At 42.7% G+C, this 24613-nt stretch overlaps 2 protein-coding genes across 3 annotated transcripts in view; both read left to right on the top strand.

Moving 5' to 3' along the window:
- Positions 1 to 1199: 1199 nt before the first annotated feature.
- On the top strand, positions 1200 to 8727 carry LOC311039022 (uncharacterized protein; the record flags this gene model as incomplete). Its single annotated transcript, XM_084048664.1, has 4 exons — positions 1200 to 1339; positions 3583 to 3654; positions 5244 to 5357; positions 8556 to 8727. The coding sequence occupies exons 2-4, from the start codon at positions 3629 to 3631 to the stop codon at positions 8725 to 8727; spliced, it is 312 nt and encodes a 103-aa protein (XP_083904790.1). The 5' UTR covers positions 1200 to 1339; positions 3583 to 3628.
- Positions 8728 to 12429: 3702 nt separating this feature from the next.
- The window catches only part of LOC311042383 (NACHT, LRR and PYD domains-containing protein 3-like), a 15542-nt gene continuing 3358 nt past the window's right edge, over positions 12430 to 24613 (top strand). For both annotated transcript variants that reach the window (XM_084053078.1, XM_084053077.1), the window contains exons 1-9: positions 12430 to 12537; positions 13078 to 13191; positions 17373 to 17448; positions 18804 to 19017; positions 20294 to 22100; positions 22418 to 22588; positions 22780 to 22950; positions 23188 to 23358; positions 23573 to 23746. In XM_084053078.1, the coding sequence (XP_083909204.1) occupies positions 12470 to 12537; positions 13078 to 13191; positions 17373 to 17448; positions 18804 to 19017; positions 20294 to 22100; positions 22418 to 22588; positions 22780 to 22950; positions 23188 to 23358; positions 23573 to 23746 (2966 nt within the window). In that variant the 5' untranslated portion in view covers positions 12430 to 12469. The remainder of the gene's footprint in view (positions 12538 to 13077; positions 13192 to 17372; positions 17449 to 18803; positions 19018 to 20293; positions 22101 to 22417; positions 22589 to 22779; positions 22951 to 23187; positions 23359 to 23572; positions 23747 to 24613) is intronic.

The raw sequence follows: 24613 nt of genomic DNA, 5'->3' as shown, positions 1-24613 counted from the left end.
TTCAATAAACGTTATTTTTTTTAAAAAGTTAATTGTTTATAAGCCAACGAGGAAAGACGGAAAGACAGACAGACAGACAGACAGACAGGCAGGCAGGCAGGCAGATGCAGTTAGACAAGGCCCTGGGGCAGGGTTGCCATGTCCGCTTATTATAAGCGACTTTGGGCTTGCCTTCCTGTAAGTTGCTTGTAAATATTGGTAGTGAAGGGTTGTGGTTTTTTGGGCTTGTTTCTAAAGTGCAGTTTCTTATTTGGGTTTGATGTCTAATGTTGTTTAAACCAGTGGTTCTCACACGTTTTCATGTCAAGGACCCCCAGAGTAATATGTAATGTACACGGACCCCCATTAGGAAATATCTTGTTCCTGGGACTGAGGACTCCCAATGTTTAGTATACCTAGCGCATAGTCTCTTCTTTTGGGCATGTTTTCATACCCCTGGTTGCTTACTTCTCTCGCAGAGTCTGGCAACATTAACCTGTGGAGAAGTGTGGAGAGAGAGAGAGAGAGAGAGAGAGAGAGAGAATTAACTACACAGACTTGTATGGGGCGGTCCCTGGCACTAACCCAACCCTGTCCGAGAGCAGCAGAGCTGAGTCATCCGTGAACAAGAACAAGTTGGTAAACAGGAAACCCCTTGATATGGGGCTCCACAGCCCCCCTACTCCCCTACCTGGCCAGGAATAAGGTGAATAGACTTAGACACAAGGAAAAAACAATGAAGGACACACCACTGTGCTAACCACACATAACATCTGTCCTTTTGGTTCAGCTTCTGACATGCAGGGTCAGACTGTTCAGTGATCCAGCTCTCAGACTCTGGAACATTGGGTCTCAGAACAGAGGTCAGGGGCCTTCTAGAAAACTGGGCCAACCCCAGTTTTCTAGAAGGCCCCTGACCTCTGTTCTGACCACTTGAGGAGTTTTCACTGTTCTGACCTTTGGGACCCTGGTCAGAACAGTGAAAACTCCTCAAGTGATATAATTCAACCATTCAGTCATATCCTCTCACTGCAATACAAAAGGAACAGAGAACGTTTAAAGTTAATCATTCATCATTCTACAGTATCGTCAGCTTTGATGAAAGACAACACCTCAACCTGTCTGAACTAGTTGAAGGTAGAACGCCCTAGAGGGGAGTGGAGAGAGAGAGAGAGAGAGAGAGAGAGAGAGAGAGAGAGAGAGAGAGAGAGAGACACATAGTTTGACTAGAGAGTGAACACAGTGGATAAAGTCGTGTAAAATAAAACCTTACAGATTCAAACGCTTCAGGAAGAATAACGTTTAGTCATCTAACCGACAGCTGTGCTACTGATGTTAGTTCCACTTTGCAGAACTCTGGGTAAGTTACAAACTCTGTGTTAAACATAATAATACATTAGCTGCTAAGTTGCTAACGTAAGATCCATGATGGTAAAATGTTTACTCAGTGAAGAGTTAAGTTGAACTAAAACATGGTTACATTACACTAAAGTAACCTTAGCTTCTCTATTCAAGAGAATATATCATCATATCACAGTGACTGTGTTTACATGGACCTTAATATTTCACTAATAATCAGAATGATGACTCACAATACAAATGTCTCATGTAAACACTTCAATTGTGAGATACTAGTCTGATGGGAAGGAATGTTCAATCTGGTTGAGAGGAAAGGATTAGATATTTTAAAAATATATAAAAATGGAAAATATCAGCATATAAACTGTATATAATGTATAGTTAGAAAGAACAGCAGGAACACACTTTGCATGTCAAAAAATATATTCTGATTAAATGTTTGTGGTATGTAAACGAGGATCGCTTTTATTTAACGTCCATGTAAACTTATCTCTAATGAGAATGATTACAGTGTGATTGTATAAATATTGTCCATGTGATTGTATCTCAGTGGTTGCTGTGCTGTTCACTACGTCTTTAGTTTAGTTGTTTTCACTCTGTTTGTCGTCTGGAAGCCATTTTATGTGATTCAGACACCCGGGAGCCCAGGATTCTGATTGGTTTGTGGGCGGGACTAAACACTAGGGGGATGATGATGTCATGAGGAAGTAATGACTGAGGGAGGGAGGAGTCTCACATTATATTGTTATGTAACTAGTTTGTGACAGTAGTCTCTCCTCTAGGCTTTGTACCAGTGAGCTTGTTGGTCTAGTGGATCAGGAAAGTAGCTCCTAAACCCAACACCATGGGTTCAAATCTCACTGTTGGTTTACTTTTATTATTATGCAGGATGTTGAGCCGCCCGTTGTGAAGATGTGAGAGTCTGGACTTTCTGTTGATGTTCCTTGGATGAACTCTGAACAGTAGGAGTGATCGGTTTAATAACCGACGGTGATGAGAGGGCCTATAGGAGGGAGATAGAAGATCTAACTCTATGGTGCGATAACAACAACCTCTCACTTAACACCAATAAGACCAAAGAAATCATTGTAGACTTTAGAAAGTCCAAAGGCATCCACACCCCCATTTCCATCAAAGGGTCATCTGTCGACATAGTTGATAACTTTAAATTCCTGGGCATACACATCACAGACACATTCACATGGTCACTCAATACCGAGTACATCCTCAAGAAGGCGCAGCAGCGACTGTACTTTCTGAGGCGCCTCAAAAAATTTGGCCTAAGTACAAAAGGACTAGTGAACTTTTATCGTTGTATAATTGAAAGTGTCTTAACTGGCTGTATCACAGTGTGGTATGGTAACACGACCGCTCAGGACTGCAACAGGTTGCAGAGGACCGTTAAAACAGCAGCTAAAATCATCGGCAGCACAGAATTACCCAGTCTCCGTAACATCTACACCACTCGTTGTATGAAAAAAGCCCACAACATCATTAAAGACACCAGCCATCCCGCAAATACCCTGTTCAAACTACTCCCTTCCAAAAAACGCTACCAGAGCATCAAATCTCGCACCACCCGTCTCAGTAACAGTTTCTTCCCCCAAGCAGTCAGGCTGCTGAACAGCTGACCGTGAACTGTTTTGCACTGTATGGTCATTAATTTGCACTTCTTTCCTTGTGTTCTTTGTGCACTATAGATGTCTTTGCACTATAGATGTTGTCTATGTCCTATGTATTTAAGACTGAGAAAGCTCTGAGCAAAATAATTTTCATTGTATTTATACTCTGTATCTATACATATGACAAATAAACCTGAACTTGAACTTGAACTTGAACTTGAGAACTACACACACACACACACACACACACACACACACACACACACACACACACACAGACACGCACGCACGCACGCACGCACGCACACACACACACACACACACACACACACACACACACACACACACACACACACACACACACACACACACACACACACACACACACACACACACACACACATAAATAAAGTGAACTAACTGGTTGGTCCATATTGTGTTTTAATGTGGGTAAAGGCCATTGCACACAGGATGCGATTATTCGCACGGAAAAAACGCACCCTGTCTGAGCCAACCTAATAATCTCAATAATCGCATCCTGTGTGCAATGGCCTTTACTATGTTTTTTGTCTGGTTCTTAACTCTTACATCTACAACTCTTTACAATGTTGTCATTGATCAGACGCTGTTATCCAGAGTGAATATAAGGACCAGATCACAGCATCAACATGGATCCTAGTCAACCAACTACAGGGTAAAGGATCTATTCACTACCTTTTCAGCCCCCCACCCCACAACATTGATCAGAGGGGAATTCATCATTCTTGAACTGGGGACCCCCACAATAATCATATATGAACTGGGGACCCCCCAAAATAATCATATGAACTGGGGACCCCCCACAATAATCATATGAAATGGGGACCCCCCAAAATAATCATATGAACTGGGGACCCCCCACAATAATCATATTTGAACTGGGGACCCCCCACAATAATCACAGGAACTGGAGACCCCCAAAAATAATCATATGAACTGGGGACCCCCCACAATAATCATATTTGAACTGGGGACCCCCCAAAATAATCATATGAACTGGGGACCCCCCACAATAATCATATTTGAACTGGGGACCCCCCACAATAATCATATGAACTGGAGACCCCTCAAAATAAACATATGAACTGGAGACCCCCCACAATAATCATTTGAACTGGAGACCCCCCAAAATAATTATATGAACTGGGGACCCCCCACAATAATCATATATGAACTGGGGACCCCCCACAATAATCATATTTGAACTGGGGACCCCCCACAATAATCATATATGAAGTGGGGACCCCCCAAAATAATCATATTTGAACCAGGGACCCCCACAATAATCATATATGAACTGGGGACCCCCCACAATAATCATATATGAACTGGGGACCCTCCACAATAATCATATATGAACTGGGGACCCCCCACAATAATCATATATGAACTGGGGACCCCCCAAAATAATCATATATGAACTGGGGACCCCCCAAAATAATCATATTTGAACCGGTGACCCCCCACCCTGACAAGCACTTGGAATTGTAGAAGTTGAGGCATTACATTTAGTTTGACTCGGTTCCAGAGATAAATATTGTAGAACACGAGACATTGTGAGCTTGTAGATCGACTCTTTCTTATATTGTATATATAAACTGTGGTTTAGAATTCTGTTTTTTCTCTAAACTGTGGAACCATTGGTGTGTAAGCCTGAATATGAATTCATATTATTTTATATGGACTATGTCCGTCCTCCTCACCAAGTAAACTAGGTTGATGTACGACCACTAAAACCACCTGACCTCTACTGTCTCTGTCTCAAACTACACAAAACGTATGAAAAAGCTAATAAAGATGATGTTAAACATGACGTTCTTCAGTGTCTTCTTATGCTAATGGTCAATGTCTGTGTGTAAGTTCAGATCAATTGCTCAACCCACTGAGGAGAAACATAACTTCAGAACGACAAAGATTCCTTAAATATATAGTAGGATTATCACTGCTTTACAGCCACTATAATGTACAACATTTAATAGACACTAAACCAGCTGAGCTCTAATGTGTGTCATTGTGTTGTGTTGGTCTGCTATCATCCTGATGTTGTTACACTTTGATACTGATCAACATTTATTCTACTTTATTTACAACAGAAAGTTAAATGTTATGAAATGTGGCCAATTTGATTTAATGTAACATACATTTTCTGTGACCTTAAAAATAAGTGATTTAATATATAGATGTGTATCAACTAGTGTGACTACTAATAAATGTAATGTTTGATGTTGGTTGTCATGGTGACAGGGTTGATAAGCAGAGAGCAGAGTCTCCTGAACCCAGCTGTGTCTCCATGAAGAGTGACCGCTCCAAGGGAGGACAAATTGACTTCAAAGATGGACACCACTCTACTGATCAGAGGTCAGAATGTCTTTCCTACAGTTAGTGCAGCATCTTAAATGAGCCTGTTGTTTCAGGTCTCCGCCAGGTCAGGTAGGTTATTGTGGCCTCCTGGTGGCGCTATAATATGCCAATGTGAAAAGGGTGCCATTTCTTCTTAGGCCTTGCACGGCAATCGGACACTGCATTCATGATTTGAGGCATTTTGTTCAAAAAATGTGTTTTGCTAAATTAGACCTGCTGGTGGCGCTATAACAGGCAAATATTAAAAGGGTAGCATTTGTTCCTCAACATAGTGTGAATGTGCGTGCAAAGTCTGACCACAATCGGACGCTGCGTTCATGATTTGCGGCATTTTGTTGAAAACGGGCCACACCTGCAAACTTAAGATGTGAATTTTAGCCAATCGGGATGGAATATGAAAAATTAAACAGATCCGCCTTGATCACATGACTATAGAGATCATGTGTACTGATTTGCGTGAAATTTGGATAAAATCGGAAGAAGTAATGTAAAGAAATATGTTTTACATAAGTCTGCCTCCTGGTGGCGCTATAAAAGGCAGATGTGAAAAATGCATTTCAAAGGTTTTTCCTTGACCTCTAGGGAGTGCACATACAAAGTTTTACACAGATCGGTGCAGTTATAGGTGAAAACACAAAGCAGCCTGTTGTAGCGCCACCATGAGGCTGATTTCAAAATTCTCAAGTGGCAGTTCTTCCTCGGCCTAGTGAGAATGTGCGTGCAAAATTTCACGGAAATTGCATGCTGTGTTCATGATTTGAGGCATTTTGTTCAAAACGGAGCAGTCCTGCAAACTTTGGAAGCCATTTTTAGCCAATCCAGATGGAATATGAGAAATCTGAAAAAGTTGTTTGGTTTAATGACTATAGAGATACTGTGTACCGATTTGTGTGACGTTTGGACACATTTTGTAGGAGTACTGTCATAAAATGTGTTTTAGCAAAAGCGGCCTCCTGGTGGCGCTATAACAAGCCCATGTGAAAATTTTGGGGCAGAGGGTCTGAATTGGCATCCAGGGAGTGTGTGTGCACAGTTTGGCTGCGATCAAGCCAACGGTGGCAGAGATTAGCTGTCCACAGACGGACGGACAGACGGACGGACGGACGGAGGGTAAAACATACTCTCTCGCCATGCCTTCGGCCTGGCGGAGACAATGAAGCACAAACATAAACACATGAAGCCCCTCCACTAAATAAAATAAAGGTCAATGTGTGGGAAAGGGAAATTAAGGGAATGATTTTTTGTGTTAGTTATAAAAATATGTATTTCCATTGGTAAGGTTTGTAAAACAGATGAATACATGTGTACAGTATACTATGATATGGATGAAATACAATGTCAACACAAACAATAGTAAATGCACAATCTTGGGAAACTCAAGTGTTTCAGGATACAGTTCATGGATACAGGAAGCATCGTCTCCTCCATATGTGACGACTGTCAATTATCACAGACACTGAACATCATTTAACCAATGCCTTGACTTGAGCATTCCTGCAATCTGCAGCCTCTTACAATTAGTTTATGGACATTACAGAGGCTTCCAAATATAAACACAAGGTGTTCACATTTATAACCAAGCTGTGTAATAACATCCTGAAGATGCTACATGAGCACCTTGGTAAGGAATGCCTCTTCCAAACTGTGTTCAAAATAATGTACATTCCACTTCTGAAATGGTCACTTCTCTACTGTCCTCATCAACAACAACATCTGGTGTAAATATTGCATTTATATAGCGCTTTTATCCAAAGCGTTTTACATAGATTGTGCCATTCACACATTCACACACACTTTAATACACCGATGGCGGAGGAAACCATGCAAGGCACCAACCTGCTCATCAGGAGCAATTAGGGGTTCAGCGTATTGCTCAAGGACACTTCTACACTAACTCTGGGGGAGCCCGGGATCGAACTGGAAACCTTTGGGTTCCCATCCGGAACCGTTTGAACATGACAGTTGAAACACAAGAGTGCTTGTACATTTTGACAGATGATGACAAATATGGATGTGTGTTAGGGGTGTCACGATTCGATTCAAAAACGATTCCTAGGGTGCCGATTCGATTTAAATTGCGATTCTGCGATTAATTGCGATTCGATTCAATTCTGCGATTTATTGCGATTTTCTTCCCCAAATCACTTTGCTTTAATTATACTAGAACATTTTAAAACAATTCTGAACAATATAAACCATGAAAAGTTGAATCAAACACTTCAATGCAGCCAGATCATGTCAGTCAGTCTTTCTGACATTGATTTCAGACAAAGTGCCAGTGAAAAAGGTATAAAAACAAAACAAATTAAAATAAAATAATAAAATCGATTCTGAACATTTTGAAGCGATTTTAAAATCGCGTTATTAAGAATCGCGATTTATTCACGAATCGATTTTTTTTGACAGGCCTAATGTATGTCCTTAATTAATAAATCAAAATTATGTCATGCCAAGCATTGTACATTCCCTCACATAGCAGCCATTCAGAATATGTGACAGAGTTTCAGTAAGTGGATTATGGTCATGGTCAGACAATGAGGAGGAAACGTGTTAGGATACCACAGAGTAAGATGAGTCTAGTTGGAAGGACCTGTAATCTGGCTTTGACTGTAAATGTGATGATATCCTCATAAACTGCATAATAATTGAATAGTGAGAGACAGGTTGGTCTGCATCAGGAAGACAAGCTAGCTTTCCTTGTAGTTTTAAACCAGTCCAGTGTTGTTGATGTTCATTTGAATCTTGTTAAGCAACAATAGTCCAAGCTGAGAACATTGCCCCCTCAGAGCCTGGTAATGTGTGTTAACAATGGGTAATTTATTCAACCCCTAACCACACCTCTAATCACTCCCCCATTGTCACCTTTCAGTCAGCTGTCAATAGAAACTTGATGCAACCCAATTAAAATATTGTCCACTGTTACAACACATTATTTTCACAAAACACTGCCATGCTAGAATAGCCTAAAGACCAGTGTGATCTAATGCATACCTAACTGAGGGTCCTTGAACTTCACAAGTTTGAGAACCAGACCCCCATAACTCTGAGAATATATAAATGGAACCAAATGAACCGTTAGGGGTCATTTTCTGTGACCTTAATTAATGTAAGTGATTACATATATAGATGTGTATAAACTAGTGTGACTAGTTGATGAATAAATGTAATGTTTGATGTTGGTTGTCATGGTGACAGGGTTGATCAGCAGAGAGCAGAGTCTCCTGAACCCAGCTGTGTCTCCATGAAGAGTGACCACTCCAAGGGAGGATATATTGACTTCAAAGATGGACACCACTCTACTGATCAGAGGTCAGAATGTACAACTATCACAATGTCTTTCCTACAGTTAGTGCAGCATCTTAAATGAGCCTGTTGTTTCTGAATCAGAGGTTGAAGACACATCTAGAACAAATTAATTCATGTTCAATTCAAAATGAAGTCAGTGTTCATTATAGTATCCTCCTCTGATCTTTCCTCCTCTGTCCTCTCTGCTCTCCCTGCCCCCGAATCCTTTGCTCTACTATCCCCCGATACTGCCACTGATCTTCTTTTCTCTACTCTATCCTCTTCCCTGGACCATCTCTGTCCCCTCACCACCAGGCCTGCACGCCAAACTCCACCTGCACCCTGGTTGTCGGACTCAGTGCGTACTGAGAGACGGAGCCTAAGAGCAGCTGAGCGTAAATGGAGAAATGGCAACCTCCCGGAGGACCTTCTTACCTTCCAATCTCTCCTTTCTACCTTTTCCTCCTCTCTATCAGCTGCCAAAGCTGCTTTCTTCTGCACTAAAATTCAGGCTTCTGCTTCTAACCCTAAAAAACTCTTTGAAACTTTCTCCTCTCTCCTGCAACCACCTCCCCCTCCTCCCTCCTCGTCCCTCGTCCCTGACGATTTCGCCAACTTCTTTGACAAGAAGGTGAACGATATCCGATCCTCATTCCCTCCTCCCCCGGCTGGTGCCCTGCGCACTACCCACACCCGTCCCTCTTCCACCCTCCCCTCTCTAGCTTCATCTACTCCTCTCTCCCCCCCCTCCACCTCTCTATCCCACTTTTCTCCCCTTTCTCCTAACGAGGTCCTTCTCCTTGTTACCTCTAGCCGCCCCACCTCATGCTCTCTGGACCCTGTCCCATCCCCTCTGCTGCAGTCCACTGCACCTGAACTTCTTCCCTTCTTAACCCACCTTATTAACACCTCTCTGACATCTGGTTACTTTCCCTCTACTTTCAAGACTGCCAGAGTCACCCCCCTCCTCAAGAAACCGACACTTGACCCCTCTGAAGTCAAGAACTACAGGCCGGTTTCCCTTCTATCCTTCCTATCTAAAACTCTCGAACGTGCTATATTCAAACAACTGTCCTCGTATCTCCACCAGAACAACCTCCTGGACTCCAACCAGTCTGGGTTCAAAGTGGGTCACTCGACAGAGACTGCCCTCCTGGCAGTGGCGGAGTCACTCCATGCCGCTAGAGCGAACTCTCTCTCCTCTGTCCTGATACTCCTGGACCTGTCTGCAGCGTTCGACACAGTGAACCATCAGATCCTCCTCTCCACCCTCGAGGGGATGGGTGTCTCAGGCTCTGCACTCTCCCTGTTTGCATCCTACCTGACGGGTCGCTCCTACCAGGTGAAGCTGGGAGGGTCTGTGTCAGAACCACACAGGCTCACTACTGGGGTTCCCCAAGGCTCGGTTCTGGGTCCTCTTCTCTTCTCTCTCTACACTACATCTCTTGGTGCTGTCATCCGCTCCCATGGCTTTTCCTACCACTGCTATGCCGATGACACCCAGCTGATCCTCTCATTCCCCCCCTCTGACACACACGTGGAGGCACGCATTGCTGCTTGTCTGGCTGACATCTCGGAGTGGATGTCGACGAACCACCTGAAGCTCAACCTGGACAAGACCGAGCTGATGTTCATCCCGGGGAAGGGCTGTCCTCACCGAGACATGGCCATCACCATTGAGAACGCTGTGGTGACGTCAACTCGGACTGCGAAGAATCTGGGTGTGACCCTGGACGATCAACTGTCGTTCTCGGCTAACATCGCATCAGTGACACGGTCCTGCAGATTCCTCCTCTACAACATCAGGAGAATTCGGCCCTTCCTCACGGAGAAGGCAGCCCAGGTGCTCATCCAGGCTCTTGTCATCTCCCGCCTGGACTACTGCAACTCCCTCCTGGCTGGCGCTCCGGCATCTGCCATCAGACCCCTGGAGCTTGTTCAGAAAGCTGCGGCTCGTCTGGTATTCAACCGCCCCAAGTTCTCTCACACAACTATCCTTCTCCGTTCCCTGCACTGGCTCCCCGTAGCGGCTCGCATTCAGTTTAAAACCCTGGTGCTAGCCTATAGGGCAGTGAAAGGAACAGCTCCCTCTTACCTCCGGGTATTGGTCAATGCCCACAACCCTACCCGACCACTCCGGTCTGCCACCAAGGGGCGACTGACTCCCCCGCCGCTCAATGGTCCTTCTGGTCGATCGACACGGTCACAACTTTTTTCTGTTCTGGCCCCACAGTGGTGGAATGTACTTCCCACTGATGTCAGGACAGCAGAGTCACTGCCCATCTTTCGCCGCAGGCTGAAAACCCACCTCTTCAGGAAACACTACCCTTCCTCTTTGCCTGGCCTACTTGTTGTTAACTAGTTGTACGAATGCTTGTTTTATTGTTGAATTGTTTATTGGATCTTGTTTAGTCAATACAATTATTTGTTTTTAGCTCCTGCTCATTTGACTTAGCTATTTTGTCTCATCTGTTTAAGGAAATAGGTAGCTGATATATTGCACTTTTACCTTAGCGCTAGGTATGCTCTTGGTTGCTTGTTATTGCAGAAAATGCACTTATAACCGCTGGTGATTAGTAGCTTTCGTTCCCTACCTTTGTTGATCGCACTTATTGTAAGTCGCTTTGGATAAAAGCGTCTGCTAAATGACTGTAATGTAATGTAATGTAATAGTAATCTTCGTTGCAGAGAGTTATTGAGGGTCTGCTCTCAATATGTCTCAGACTGTGACATCATATACAATGCAAAGAAGAGTAACATCCTACTACTATAATTTAAATGACCTCCAAAAGTACATCCGGGGTTGCTCAGCACACGATCACTCCACTTGCCTCCAAACTTGCCACAGCAGACTGTTGATCAGAGCTCTGGCTAATACTTAGGCTTCTTTCCCCGCCTTCAATGTGCTTACATATTGTACAGTTAATATAAAACTACATTTTAACATTTTAGCCACAGCAGCTTTCCTTCTTTATGGCAGCAGCACCTTTATTCTGGCCGCTAGGACCCCACCCTATTGCGCATCTCCATATATGACCATATCAGTTGGATCACTGGTGCAACGTAGCTGTGATGTAGCTGATCGGGCCTAGATGTGAGGGCCGCGAAGCAGCCCAAACCTCTAGTCATGTTTATTAGAAGTAGGGAAGACAGTAAACTGTCATTTCCTGTATTGTGTCTGTCTGCTACTGCCCTTAAAGCAGCACTATGTAGTTTGGGGAATCAGTGGCCACTTTGGACACAAATAACATGGCAGCCAATGTCTTTGACTTCATTATCCTCTCTCTGTAAGTATGTCCGGTGAGGAGACGCTTTTATTGGACAGTCTTCACTTTGACTGGCAGTTCTACCTTGGTAAATGCCAGGATGAAACTCATTGTCTCCCCTATACATAGTAATACAGTCAAGCCCCTAGCAGGGTCCCCCCTGAGTTTATATATTTATGGAAGGATGATTGCTATTGCTTAAACATGTAACTTTATAATTTTGTGTTACATAATATGCTTTCATAGTAGTTAAAAAGTTACATAGTGAGCCTTTAACGTCTGTGATGAGATCAAATACTTAGGTAATTACATAACAAATAACCTATCTGATGATAGGGACATCTACAGGCAGTGTAGAATGTTCTATACACAAGCTAACATGATTGTTGGTAAGTTTAGTAGGTGTTCAGCTTCTGTGAATGTAACACTATCCCCTTGTAACCTGTAATCTGGCTTTGACTGTAAATGTGACGATATAAACTGCATAATAATTGAATATTGTGTTGTGACAGGGTTGATCAGCAGAGAGCAGAGTCTCCTGAACCCAGCTGTGTCTCCATGAAGAGTGACCGCTCCAAGGGAGGACATATTAACTTCAAAGATGGACACCACTCTACTGATCAGAGGTCAGAATGTACAACTATCACAATGTCTTTCCTACAGTTAGTGCAGCATCTTAAATGAGCCTGTTGTTTCTGAATCAGGGGTTGAAGACACATCTAGAACAAATTCATTCAAAATGAAGTCAGTGTTCAATTATCCTTATGTTTTAAATATAGTTTTTCAACACTCACACATCTAATTTATAACTGTACACTATAAAGGCACATTCAGTGATATAAACATAAACACATGAAGCCCCACCACTAAATATAATAAAGGTTAATGCGTGGGAAAGGGAAATTAAGGGAATGTTTTTTTTTGTTAGTTTTTGTAAGTTTGAGAACCAGACCCCCATAAATCTGAGAATATATAAATGGAACCAATTGGACCGTTAGGGGTCCATTTGGTTCCATTTACACTCTCGTAAATTGAACCAAATGGACCGTTAGGGGTTATTTTCTGTGACCTTATTTAAATGTAAGTGATTAAATATATAGATATGTATCAACTAGTGTGACTAGTTGAATAAATGTAATGTTTGATGTTGGTTGTCATGGTGACAGGGTTGATCAGCAGAGAGCAGAGTCTCCTGAACCCAGCCGTGTCTCCATGAAGAGTGATCGTTCCAAGGGAGGACATATTAACTTCAAAGATGGACGCCACTCTACTGATCAGAGGTCAGAATGTAAAACTATCACAATGTCTTTCCTACAGTTAGTGCAGCATCTTAAATGAGCCTGTTGTTTCCAGTGTTGCAATGCTGAATTGGAACATGGTTGCACTCACAATGGACAATTGATATGCATCTATAGGCTCATTCCTATGTTAATCCACCTGGTGTGAGTCGTTAGCCTTTGTAAACTTTGTTGAGGTGTGAATTTAAAGTAGTTTTAAATCTATGCGTGTGCCTGCGCTTGCTCCTGGCGTGCAAGGCCGTCCCATGAGCAATGCAAACCTGTTTTTTTCTGAATCAGGGGTTGAAGACACATCTAGAACAAATTAATAAATGTTCAATTGATTGATTGAATATTTTATTATGCAGAATGTGAAAAACAGCTCAAGTACAGTTAAAAATACTTTGTCTAAAAGGTGTGTCCAAAAAAGTCCTTGCGGTCTTGTTTCCATTGAGGTCCTTGCTATTCAATTCCTTGGCATTCAATTAAAAATGAAGTCAGTGTTCATTATAGTTATCTTCATGGCAGAGAGTTACTGAGGGTCTACTCTAAATATGTCTCAGATTGTGACATCATACACAATGCAAAGAAGAGTAACATCATGATTATTAGAAGTAGGGAAGACAGTAAACTGTCATTTCCTGTATTGTGTCTGTCTGCTACTGCCCTTAAAGCAGCACTATGTAGTTTGGGGTATCAGTGGCCACTTTGGACACAAATAACATGACAGCCAATGTCTTTGACTTCATTATCCTCTCTCTGTAAGCATGTCCGGCGAGGACACGCTTTTATTGGACAGTCTTCACTTTGACTGGCAGTTCTACCTCGGCAAATGCCAGCATGAAACTCATTGTCTCCCCTATATATAGTAATACAGTGAAGCCCCTAGCAGGGACCCCCATACATAGTAATACAGTGAAGCCCCTAGCAGGGACCCCCCTGAGTCTATACATTTATGGAAGGATGATTGTTATTGTTTAAAATTTTAACTTTATAATCTTTTGGGCCATAATATGCTAGTGGTTAAACAGTTACATAGTGAGGCTTTAAGGTCCGTAATGAGATCAAATACTTAGGCTATTACATAACAAGTGACCTATCTGATGATAGAGACATCTACAGGCAGTGTAGAATGTTATATGCTCAAGTTAACATGATTGTTGGTAAGTTTAGTGTGTGTTCAGCTGCTGTGAATTCCACACTATTCAGAGCTTTTTGCACACATATGTATACTGCCCCCTTGTGGCGGCTCTACAGAAAGAGCAGTATACAGAAACTCAATGTATCTTATAATGATGACATGAGACTGCTGCTTACAGACACTATAATGTACAACATTTAATAGACAGTAAAACCAGCTGAGCTCTAATGTGTGTCATTGTGTTGTGTTGGTCTGCTATCATCCTGATGTTGTTACACTTTGATACTGATCAACATTAATTCAACTTTATTTACAGCAGAAAGTTAAATGTTATGAAATGTGACTAATTTGACTTAATTTAACAAACATTTTCTGTGACATAATTTAAATGTAATTGATTTAATATATAGATTTGTAGTAACCAGTGTTTCAGTTAGCCGGTATTTATCGGCCATTGACCGATAAAATGTTTAATTGGCCGTTAATTATAAACATCACCGGCCACATGGCCGGTTCGCAAAATGCTGTTATTAGACTATTTTATCATTTAAGCCTATTATTAATAATATTATTTGGATAAAGTAGCACAACCATTAAAACCATATCTTCATAATCATTTAAAGTTTTTATCATGATTCGTCAGTGTGGGTTCATTCCAGACAGCCTGCTGCTGCTGTGTGCCTCACAGACAGTGCGCTGTGGTTATCTGATAGAACAGCCTATTCTTAGTACGATGGTGTTGCGCGTTGAAAATATCAGACCTACAAGCTCACAACACGTTGCAAGGCGCCGCGTTGTGATCTTGCATGTCTGCTATTTTCGATACGCAACAACACGCAATACGACGAAGCACAAACAAAGCTTAAAGTAATACTAGGTAACTTTTTCAACAAAACTAAAGTTAAATTGTATGTCTTTTGTGAGTGGCAAATGTTTCACAACACCCACTCCATGAATTTCACCCCCGAAAGCCTTTTATAAACTATTTTCTATTGAGACGGTGGCTAGGGTAGTCATTCCCGCGAAAATGACGTCATCCCGCCGGAAAACAGTTTGGTCAGGAACTACTGCAACGGTTTCCTGTTTGGCCAGGAACTACCGCGCTAAAAACAAAAAGGAATCTCACGCTGTTTTTAAGAGATTGTAGGATTTGAAGATCGGAAAACAACAGCAAAAGAAAACACAGCAAAAGGTAACTAAAGCTCCACCGGCTAAGAGAAACGATCCACAGATAGTATAAAACAATTAAAAGAACGCTTTTTGAAACACTTCCGTCTTCCGGTGAAAAAAAATGGAATTCTGGGTAACGCAGGAATAAACGAACGACCCACAGTGACGGTAATGACCAGCAGAGGCTGCTAAAAATCGTTATTTGTGGACCTGCATTGTATTACTTTAACACAGCTGCGTCTCCTCCTAATCAGCACTGCGTACAGGTGGTTCACTCTGGTGTAATGATAAACAGAACCGGGGTGTCAAAGCGGAAACCCTGGTATCAACTAGTGTGACTGGTTTATGAATACATGTAATCCCGTGTTAGCTGACATGAAAGCACTCGGCATCAATCACGAGATGGCCATGAACAGTTCCCGGTGGAAGAAAGCCATAGCGAGAACCCAGTCCAACCCAGCGGAGCCTGGAAAGCGGACTTTAAACAGATGATAATGATGATGATGATGATGATGTAATGTTTATGTTGGTTGTCATGGTGACAGGGTTGACCAGCAGAGAGCAGAGTCTCCTGAACCCAGCTGTGTCTCCATCAGGGCCGGCGCGTCCATTAAGGCAACCTAGGCGGCCACCTAGAGCGGCAGTTTGGAGAGGCGGCAAAAAAAGTCGGTAAAAAATAATAATAATGATAATAAATCGGTAAAATCAGAATTAGATAATATAAGCCTAACCTAAACCTAAACTTAACCCTAAAATAAATAAAAAATAAAGTAGCCAAAAACAAAATCATAACCCGCCCAAAACCCGAAAAAAATCGCATCAGAGGAATCAGCCTAGAACCGGCCCTGGTCTCCATGAAGAGTGACCGCTCCAAGGGAGGATATATTAACTTCAAAGATGGACACCACTCTACTGATCAGAGTTCAGAATTTACAACAATCAGAAAAACAACATATGGCATAATTCTTATCAGACTTTTTATACTGATCAAGTATCAGAAGTCCTGGGATTATTGGACCAACTATTCATATCTTTGACTTTTCTTACAACATGACTCTGCAGGAGGTTAGCCGTCTATAAGAGGGTCTGTGTGTAATCCACTGGATAAGAGCCAAATCATTCACTTTTTCATCAATAAACTTGGTACACATGCACAGTTTGAGGTCCTGAACTAATGGTCACCACAAGGGGATCAGCGAATGGCAACTGCAGGGTAACAAAGCCCAACACCACTTATGGCCAGTCATCTTTCTCTGTAAAAGAGATACACTTGTGGAATGCTCTACCAACTGAAAAAAATAAACTGACTCAAAATATTTAATGAAAGGGTTAAATACTGGTGGAAATCAAACCAAAGCTGTGAACACTAATATGTTGGCATGTTTTAGAACATCAACGTCATTGCTTTCATGACTATTAATAGGGAATGTTATTGCTTTGTTTAGATAAGAGCTTCTTGCATGTGCTTATTGTAATTGGATAATGTTTTAACTAGGTAGATATTTGTATAGAAAGGCCTAAACCAGGAACAGGGGTCACACATCAGCCTCACATACAATGCAACAGTTTCATGTTTTTATAACTTGATACCAATTGTTTTTATTGTCCCTGTCAAACAAACATTAAAAACAAACATTTAAAAAATAGAGATATAGCTATAAAGCCTCCTGGGGCGATAGCAGCCTTTTACCTGTACGCCTATTGGGGGCCTTTAAAGATCTGGGGGCCTGTTTCAAGAGCCCCCCCCCCCCCCCAGCTACTCCTGCACTTCTCTTACTTAATGTGTGTGTGTGTGTGTGTGTGTGTGTGTGTGTGTGTGTGTGTGTGTGTGTGTGTGTGTGTGTGTGTGTGTGTGTGTGTGTGTCCTCCACAGAGACCAGCAGATATCTCAGGGTTCCAGTGGTCAGTCAGCTCAGGAACATCAAACAGAGCTGGACTCCATATTTAAGGTTAATGTAAACCTTTACTTCATCTATAAATAAAATGAAGGAGAAACATATGAGTTGATCACAATAGAGACATGTAGGCTGTGTGTGTCACCAAAGCATTTTATCAGCTGTAAACACTAAGAACTGAGAGCAGTAATGGCTGACAGGACCTGGTGGTCTATGCCTAATAGGGTTAGTTATCTATTATAACTTTTTGCCATTGTTCTCTGATATGAACTGGGTTTTACAAAGATAAACACTTCTCATAGGACCAGCTTATGAATGAACTGTGATTGTTAAACACTTTTTTAGAAAGTTTGCGAATGTTTTTCTTTCCGTCGTGAAAATTTGTCTTTCGCTGTGACGCCATGCTGTGGAAAACACGCCCATTGGCTAAGCTCCACAGGACGTGCTGTGATTGGCTAGCGAGACACATGATGAAATTAACTTCAAACTTCGCAGACGCGCTGTGATTGGCTAGCGAGACGCATGATGAAATGAATAACTCATAAATATCACCGCTCACTTCACTGGGTGTGATTTTTATCATTGTACACACTCTGCTCTTGGCAGTCTGTTTGAGGTGTGGTATTTATTGTTTGATACACTGTAAGCTCCAAACTCCCCCCCCCCCCCCCCCCCCCCCCCCACACACACGCACACATACACATTGCTATACAAAAGAAAAGCCGTTCTACAATGTGATGCGTGATGAGCTTGTAGATCTGCTATTTTGGAAAAAGCTTGACAGTCTTTGGGAAGTGTGAGTAGAGGTGGCGGCAGTGGCTCAGGGGTAGAGTGGCCGGTAGAGCAGCCGGATGGCAACTGCAAGGTTCACAGTTCGATCCCGGGCTCCCCCAGAATTAGTATCGAAGTGTCCTTGAGCAAGATGCTGAACCCCTGATTGCTCCCGATGAGCAGGTGCCCTGCATGGTTTCCTCCGCCATCGGTGGGTAAAATATTGATGGCAATAATTTTGTACATTTCAAGCTCCACTTTAACTTCATCACAAGGACATCAGTTTGCTTTTGGGAGAAATTACATTTCCAAGACTTTTCTTCCATGACACTGTGAACATGACTGTTACCCAGTGTAATGAAAAGTGATGGATTTTAAATCAGTTCATCCATCCATCCACCCATCCTCATCCGCTTATCCAGACTTGGATCGTGGGTTAACATTGTGGAACTAACAGTTCCAGCAGAGAGCTCCAGACTTCCTTTCCCAGGCCCTAGCCACTTCATACTGGAGGATCATGAGGCGTTCCATGGCCAACATGGAGATATAATCCCCCCATCTGGTCCTTAGTCTGCCCCAATCAATCAATCAGTTCAATATTGTTAATTTAAACTTTATTCTATTATTATGTGTTTCAGCTTCTTGAAGAGAATCTGGTAACATTAGTGAAGAAAGAGATGAAGAGGTTCCAGAGGGTTCTGTCAACAGATTACCCAGAATGCTTAGAGAGTCAGAGGGAGGAGGGGGAGGATGAGGAGGAGAGGAGAAGCATCACAGAGGGAGCTCTGAAGATCACACTGCACCTCATGAGGAGTCTGAAGCAGGAGAAGCTGGCTGACATCCTGGAGATCAGTAAGAAAGTCTTTATTCACACCTTTAACATGATGGAGAGCAGTTAGAAAGTCTTTATTCACACCTTTAACATGATGGAGATCAGTAAGAAAGTCTTTATTCACACCTTTAACATGATGGAGATCAGTAAGAAAGTCTTTATTCACACCTTTAACATGATGGAGATCAGTAAGAAAGTCTTTATTCACACCTTTAACATGATGGAGAGCAGTAAGAAAGTCTTTATTCACACCTTTAACATGAGCAGTATAAAGTAATTATACATAATTCAACATGATGGAGGGAAATTGAAGCAAAATAATACATTTCGAAAACTCTATGGTCAATGTAAACATATCTCCAAGCAGATCTCTATGATTCTATACTATAACTATAACTTGTAACGTGTTACTTTATTTAATATCCAAATAAAACTTCTAATATAAAAGACTAATTACATTACCCTGCCACACATGCATTGTAATGGATAAATAATGTGTATCAGTGAGTGTAGTGAGTGTAGTAGACACACCAAGAATCTAAAATCAAGAGGATTTTATTGTCACTAGTCATACGGATATAAGCAGCCAAATGCAAGAATGATAAGGTCCACAATACTTTGCTAACAGCAACATTACAACAGTAACTAGAAAATGTGCTCCTCGGAGCACAAGTCTCCGCCAGCAAATATTGGAATTTATTCCAAGATTGGAACTTTGATGATAGGCGTTGCGCCTTTGCTTCTTCATCAGTTTGCAGACAATGATTAGCTTCTTCAATTTGCATAATAAGAGTTAGTTTCACTGTGTCATCAACTGTGACTGGAAAGTACTGTTCTTGATTAATCCTATCTAAGCTATTTATATTACGTATTGTGATGACACCAGTGTGTCTACATAATGTATTGCTCCGCCATTTCTCAGCCATTTCGTGATTATTCCTGTCTTACCTCACTTTGAAAGAGGCAAAGACTCTTTCAAAGTGCACATCTATTTATAGGCCGCTATACGTCATGCGTCCCACTAGCCAATCAGAGCACACTCTTTCAACGTATTGTCACGTGTCACGTGAGGCTTGACTCACTTTGAAAGAGTCTTAGCCTCTTTCAAAGTGAGGTAAGACAGGAGTAATCACGAAATGGCTGAGAAATGGCGGAGTAACACTTAAGACAGGATTAATTACATCAAGTAACACTTAAGACATGATTAAGTACTGGTGGAGACCTGTGCTCCGAGGAGCACATTTTCTAGTATTAACTTATATACTCACTGGTGTCTTCCGTTCTTTGGTCATTTAGAAACCCTTGCTCCTGTCAGTCAACAACAACTCAAATCTAATCTGAGGAAGAAGTGTAAGATTGTGTCAGAGTGGATTGCTAAAGAGGGAAACCCAACACTTCTGAATCAGATCTTCACAGAGCTCTACATCACAGAGGGAGGCAGTGGAGAGGTCAATAAAGAACATGAAGTCAGACAGATTGAAACAGCATCCAGGAAATCAGTGAGACCAGAGACACTAATCAAACGTGAAGACATCTTTAAACCCTTACCTGGACAAGATGAACCAATCAGAACAGTGATGACAAAGGGAGTGGCCGGCATTGGTAAAACAGTGTTAGCTCAGAAGTATGCTCTGGACTGGGCAGAAGACAAAGCCAACCAGAATATCCAATTCATGTTTCTCCTCACTTTCCGAGAGCTGAATCTGATGAAGGAGAAGAAGTACAGCTTGGTGGGACTTCTGCATCACTTCTTTGGTGGAATTATGACACCATTAATCTGCAGCTTAAAAGAGTTCCAAGTTGTGTTCATCCTTGATGGATTAGATGAATTGAGGCTTCCTCTCTTCCAGAACACTGAGATTGTAACTGATGTCACAAAGCCAACCTCGGTGGACGTGCTGCTGACCAACCTTATCAACGGTAACCTGCTTCCCTCTGCTCGCGTCTGGATAACTACACGACCTGCAGCAGCCAATCAGATCCCAACTGATTATGTTGACAGGGTGACAGAGGTGAGAGGATTCACCGATCCACAGAAGGAGGAGTACTTCATCAAGAGATTCAGGGATGAGAAGCAGGCACGCCCAATCATCTCACACGTCAAGGAATCCAAAAGCCTCCACATCATGTGTCACATCCCAGTCTTCTGTTTGATCACTGCCGCAGTTCTGGAGGACATTTTGAGAACAGATGTGAAAGGATTGCTGCCAAAGTACCTGACTGAGATGTACCTCCACTTCATGTTGGTTCAGTCCAAACAGAAGAATGTGAAATATCATGATGGAGCTCAGACACATTCTGAATCCAAGAATCCAGAAGATACCAAGGTCATTCTGTCTTTGGGAAAACTGGCATTTGAACAGCTAGAGAAAGGCAACCTGATCTTCTATGAAGCAGACCTGAGAGGGTGTGGCATTGATATCAGAGATGCCTCTGTATACACTACTGGAATGTTTACACAGATCTTTAAAGAGGAGTACGGGATGTACAAGGACACAGTGTTCTGCTTTGTCCATCTTAGTGTTCAGGAGTTTCTCGCTGCCCTTTTTGTCTTTGTCTCCTTCGTCCACGATGGTGTCAACCTACTGTCAGAACCACAAGCAACCTCCAACTGGCCCAAGTTATTTAGAGACAAACCTAAGTTAAATCACCTCTACCAAAGTGCTGTAGACAAGGCCTTACAGAGTCCAAATGGACACCTGGACTTGTTCCTGCGTTTCCTGCTGGGCCTCTCTTTGGAGACCAATCAGAAACTCCTACAAAGACTGCTGACACAGACAGGAAAAAGCTTCCAGACCAATCATGAAACAGTCAAATACATCAAGAATAAGATCAGTGAGAATCCATCTCCAGAGAGAAGCATCAATCTGTTCCACTGTCTGAATGAGCTGAATGATCATTCTCTAGAGGAGGACATCCAACAGTACCTGACATCAGGACGTCTCTCCACAGACAAGCTCTCTCCTGCTCAGTGGTCAGCTCTGGTCTTCATGTTGCTGTCTTCAGAAAAGGAGCTGGACGTGTTTGACCTGAAGAAATACTCTGCTTCAGAGGAAGCTCTTCTAGGGCTGCTACCTGTGCTCAAAGCCTCCAATAAAGCTCTGTAGGTTCATTGATAACTGGAATATTTAATATATTATATGATCTGTCTCTGACAGAAAATCAAATAAAACAATCTGTACCACTAATGCTTCTTCAGGCTAAGTGGCTAAGTGTGTGTGTGTGTGTGTGTGTGTGTGTGTGTGTGTGTGTGTGTGTGTGTGTGTGTGTGTGAGAGTGTGAGTGTGAGTGTGAGTGTGAGTGTGAGTCTGTGTGTGTGTGTGTGTGTGTGTGTGTGTGTGTGTGTGTGTGTGTGTGTGTGTGTGTGTGTGTGTGTGTGTGTGTGTGTGTGTGTGTGTGTGTGTGTGTGTGCTTCTTCAGGCTAATTGGCTGTAACCTGTCAGAGAGTTGCTGTCAGGTGTTATCGTCAGTCCTCAGCTCCAGCTCTAGTCTGAGAGAAGTGGATCTGAGCAACAATGACCTTCAGGATTCTGGCGTAACCCTGCTGGCTGTGGGACTGGGGAGTCCACACTGCATGCTGGAGACCCTCAAGTCAGTATAACTGTTTTCAACTGTGTTTAAATAAAACCAAATACTTTCTAAATGCAATGGAACAGAATGTAACATTGTGAAACTTCCCACTGTGTGTGTGTGTGTGTGTGTGTGTGTGTGTGTGTGTGTGTGTGTGTGTGTGTGTGTGTGTGTGTGTGTGTGTGTGTGTGTGTGTGTGTGTGCTTCTTCAGGCTAATTGGCTGTAACCTGTCAGAGAGTTGCTGTCAGGTGTTATCGTCAGTCCTCAGCTCCAGCTCTAGTCTGAGAGAAGTGGATCTGAGCAACAATGACCTTCAGGATTCTGGCGTAACCCTGCTGGCTGTGGGACTGGGGAGTCCACACTGCATGCTGGAGACCCTCAAGTCAGTATAACTGTTTTCAACTGTGTTTAAATAAAACCAAATACTTTCTAAATGCAATGGAACAGAATGTAACATTGTGAAACTTCCCACTGTGTGTGTGTGTGTGTGTGTGTGTGTGTGTGTGTGTGTGTGTGTGTGTGTGTGTGTGTGTGTGTGTGTGTGTGTGTGTGTGTGTGTGTGTGTGTGTGTGTGTGTGTGTGTGTGTGTGTGTGTGTGTGTGTGTGTGTGCTTCTTCAGGCTAATTGGCTGTAACCTGTCAGAGAGTTGCTGTCAGGTGTTATCGTCAGTCCTCAGCTCCAGCTCTAGTCTGAGAGAAGTGGATCTGAGCAACAATGACCTTCAGGATTCTGGCGTAACCCTGCTGGCTGTGGGACTGGGGAGTCCACACTGCATGCTGGAGACCCTCAAGTCAGTATAACTGTTTTCAACTGTGTTTAAATAAAACCAAATACGTTTCTAAATTCAATGGAACAGAATGTAACATTGTGAAACTTCCCACTGTGTGTGTCTGTGTGTGTGTGTGTGTGTGTGTGTATGTGTGTGTGTGTGTGTGTGTGTGTGTGTGTGTGTGTGTGTGTGTGTGTGTGTGTGTGTGTGTGTGTGTGTGTGTGTGTGTGTGTAGTTTGTCAGGATGTCTGGTCACAGAGAAAGGCTGTTCTTCTCTGACCTCAGCTCTGCGCTCCAACCCTTCACATTTGAGAGAGTTGAACTTGACGTACAATCATCCAGGAGAATCAGGAGAAGCGATGCTCTCTGCTGTTGTGAAGGACCCACACTATAGACTGGACACTCTTAGGTATGAGAGACTTGGTCTGTGTGTGAATGTTCATAGTGTCTACTGTCTATTCAGACCATGTGTAAACACTAGGCATCACATAGAGACTTGGTCTGTGTGTGAATGTTCATAGTGTCTACTGTCTATTCAGACCATGTGTAAACACCAGGCATCACATAGAGACTTGGTCTGTGTGTAAATGTACTAGCCTGGTAAACCCTCCCTCCGGAAATCTCATTTCCATTTGATTTCAGGAGAGAGTCTGGCCTGAACCGCCTTTCTGCAATAATCGCTGTGGGCTGGAGTTGGGCGGGAGTAATACCGTTGACTGACAACCCCTTAAACCAATGATCGTTTTTCCCCTTCAGCCAATCAGCAGTTCATGTTGACGAGCTCCAGACTATGTGACGCAACGGGACTTTTGGGACGGCCATGCCGAAAATAGGTTGCCTTATTGGGATACATGCGTGTCACTCCCCGCCCCTGCCGGTTCTCTAAATTTATATTTTTAAATAGGCTCTGTCATGATTAATTGACCACATATATGAAGTTAAACAACTAAATTCTATCCAAACGATATCTTAATAGTAAATTCCGTGCCTCAAAAAAGAAGTTTGAGACCGTTTTAAAACCCCAAATAAGAAGTCACGGCACTCGCAGAACAACAATGGCTGCCGTTCGTTTTTTTCCGGCTCCAGTCAGGCTGCACTCGGCTTCATTCGGGCTCACTCGAACTCGCCACCTGATTGGCCAACTGTCGCTGTCAATCACAGAACGATGTGCGACGACGCTGATAGGCTCGTCAGTTCGGCGTATAGAGCGATTATTGCAGAAAGGCGGTTCAGGCCAGACTCTCTCCTGAAATCAAATGGAAATGAGATTTCCGGA

This window comes from Gymnoscopelus microlampas (genome assembly GCF_963454915.1).
Source record: "Gymnoscopelus microlampas genome assembly, chromosome: 3".
Taxonomy (NCBI): Eukaryota; Metazoa; Chordata; class Actinopteri; order Myctophiformes; family Myctophidae; genus Gymnoscopelus; species Gymnoscopelus microlampas.
Note: the sequence above shows the minus strand (reverse complement) of the source record. Positions and strands in the feature narration are given on the sequence as shown.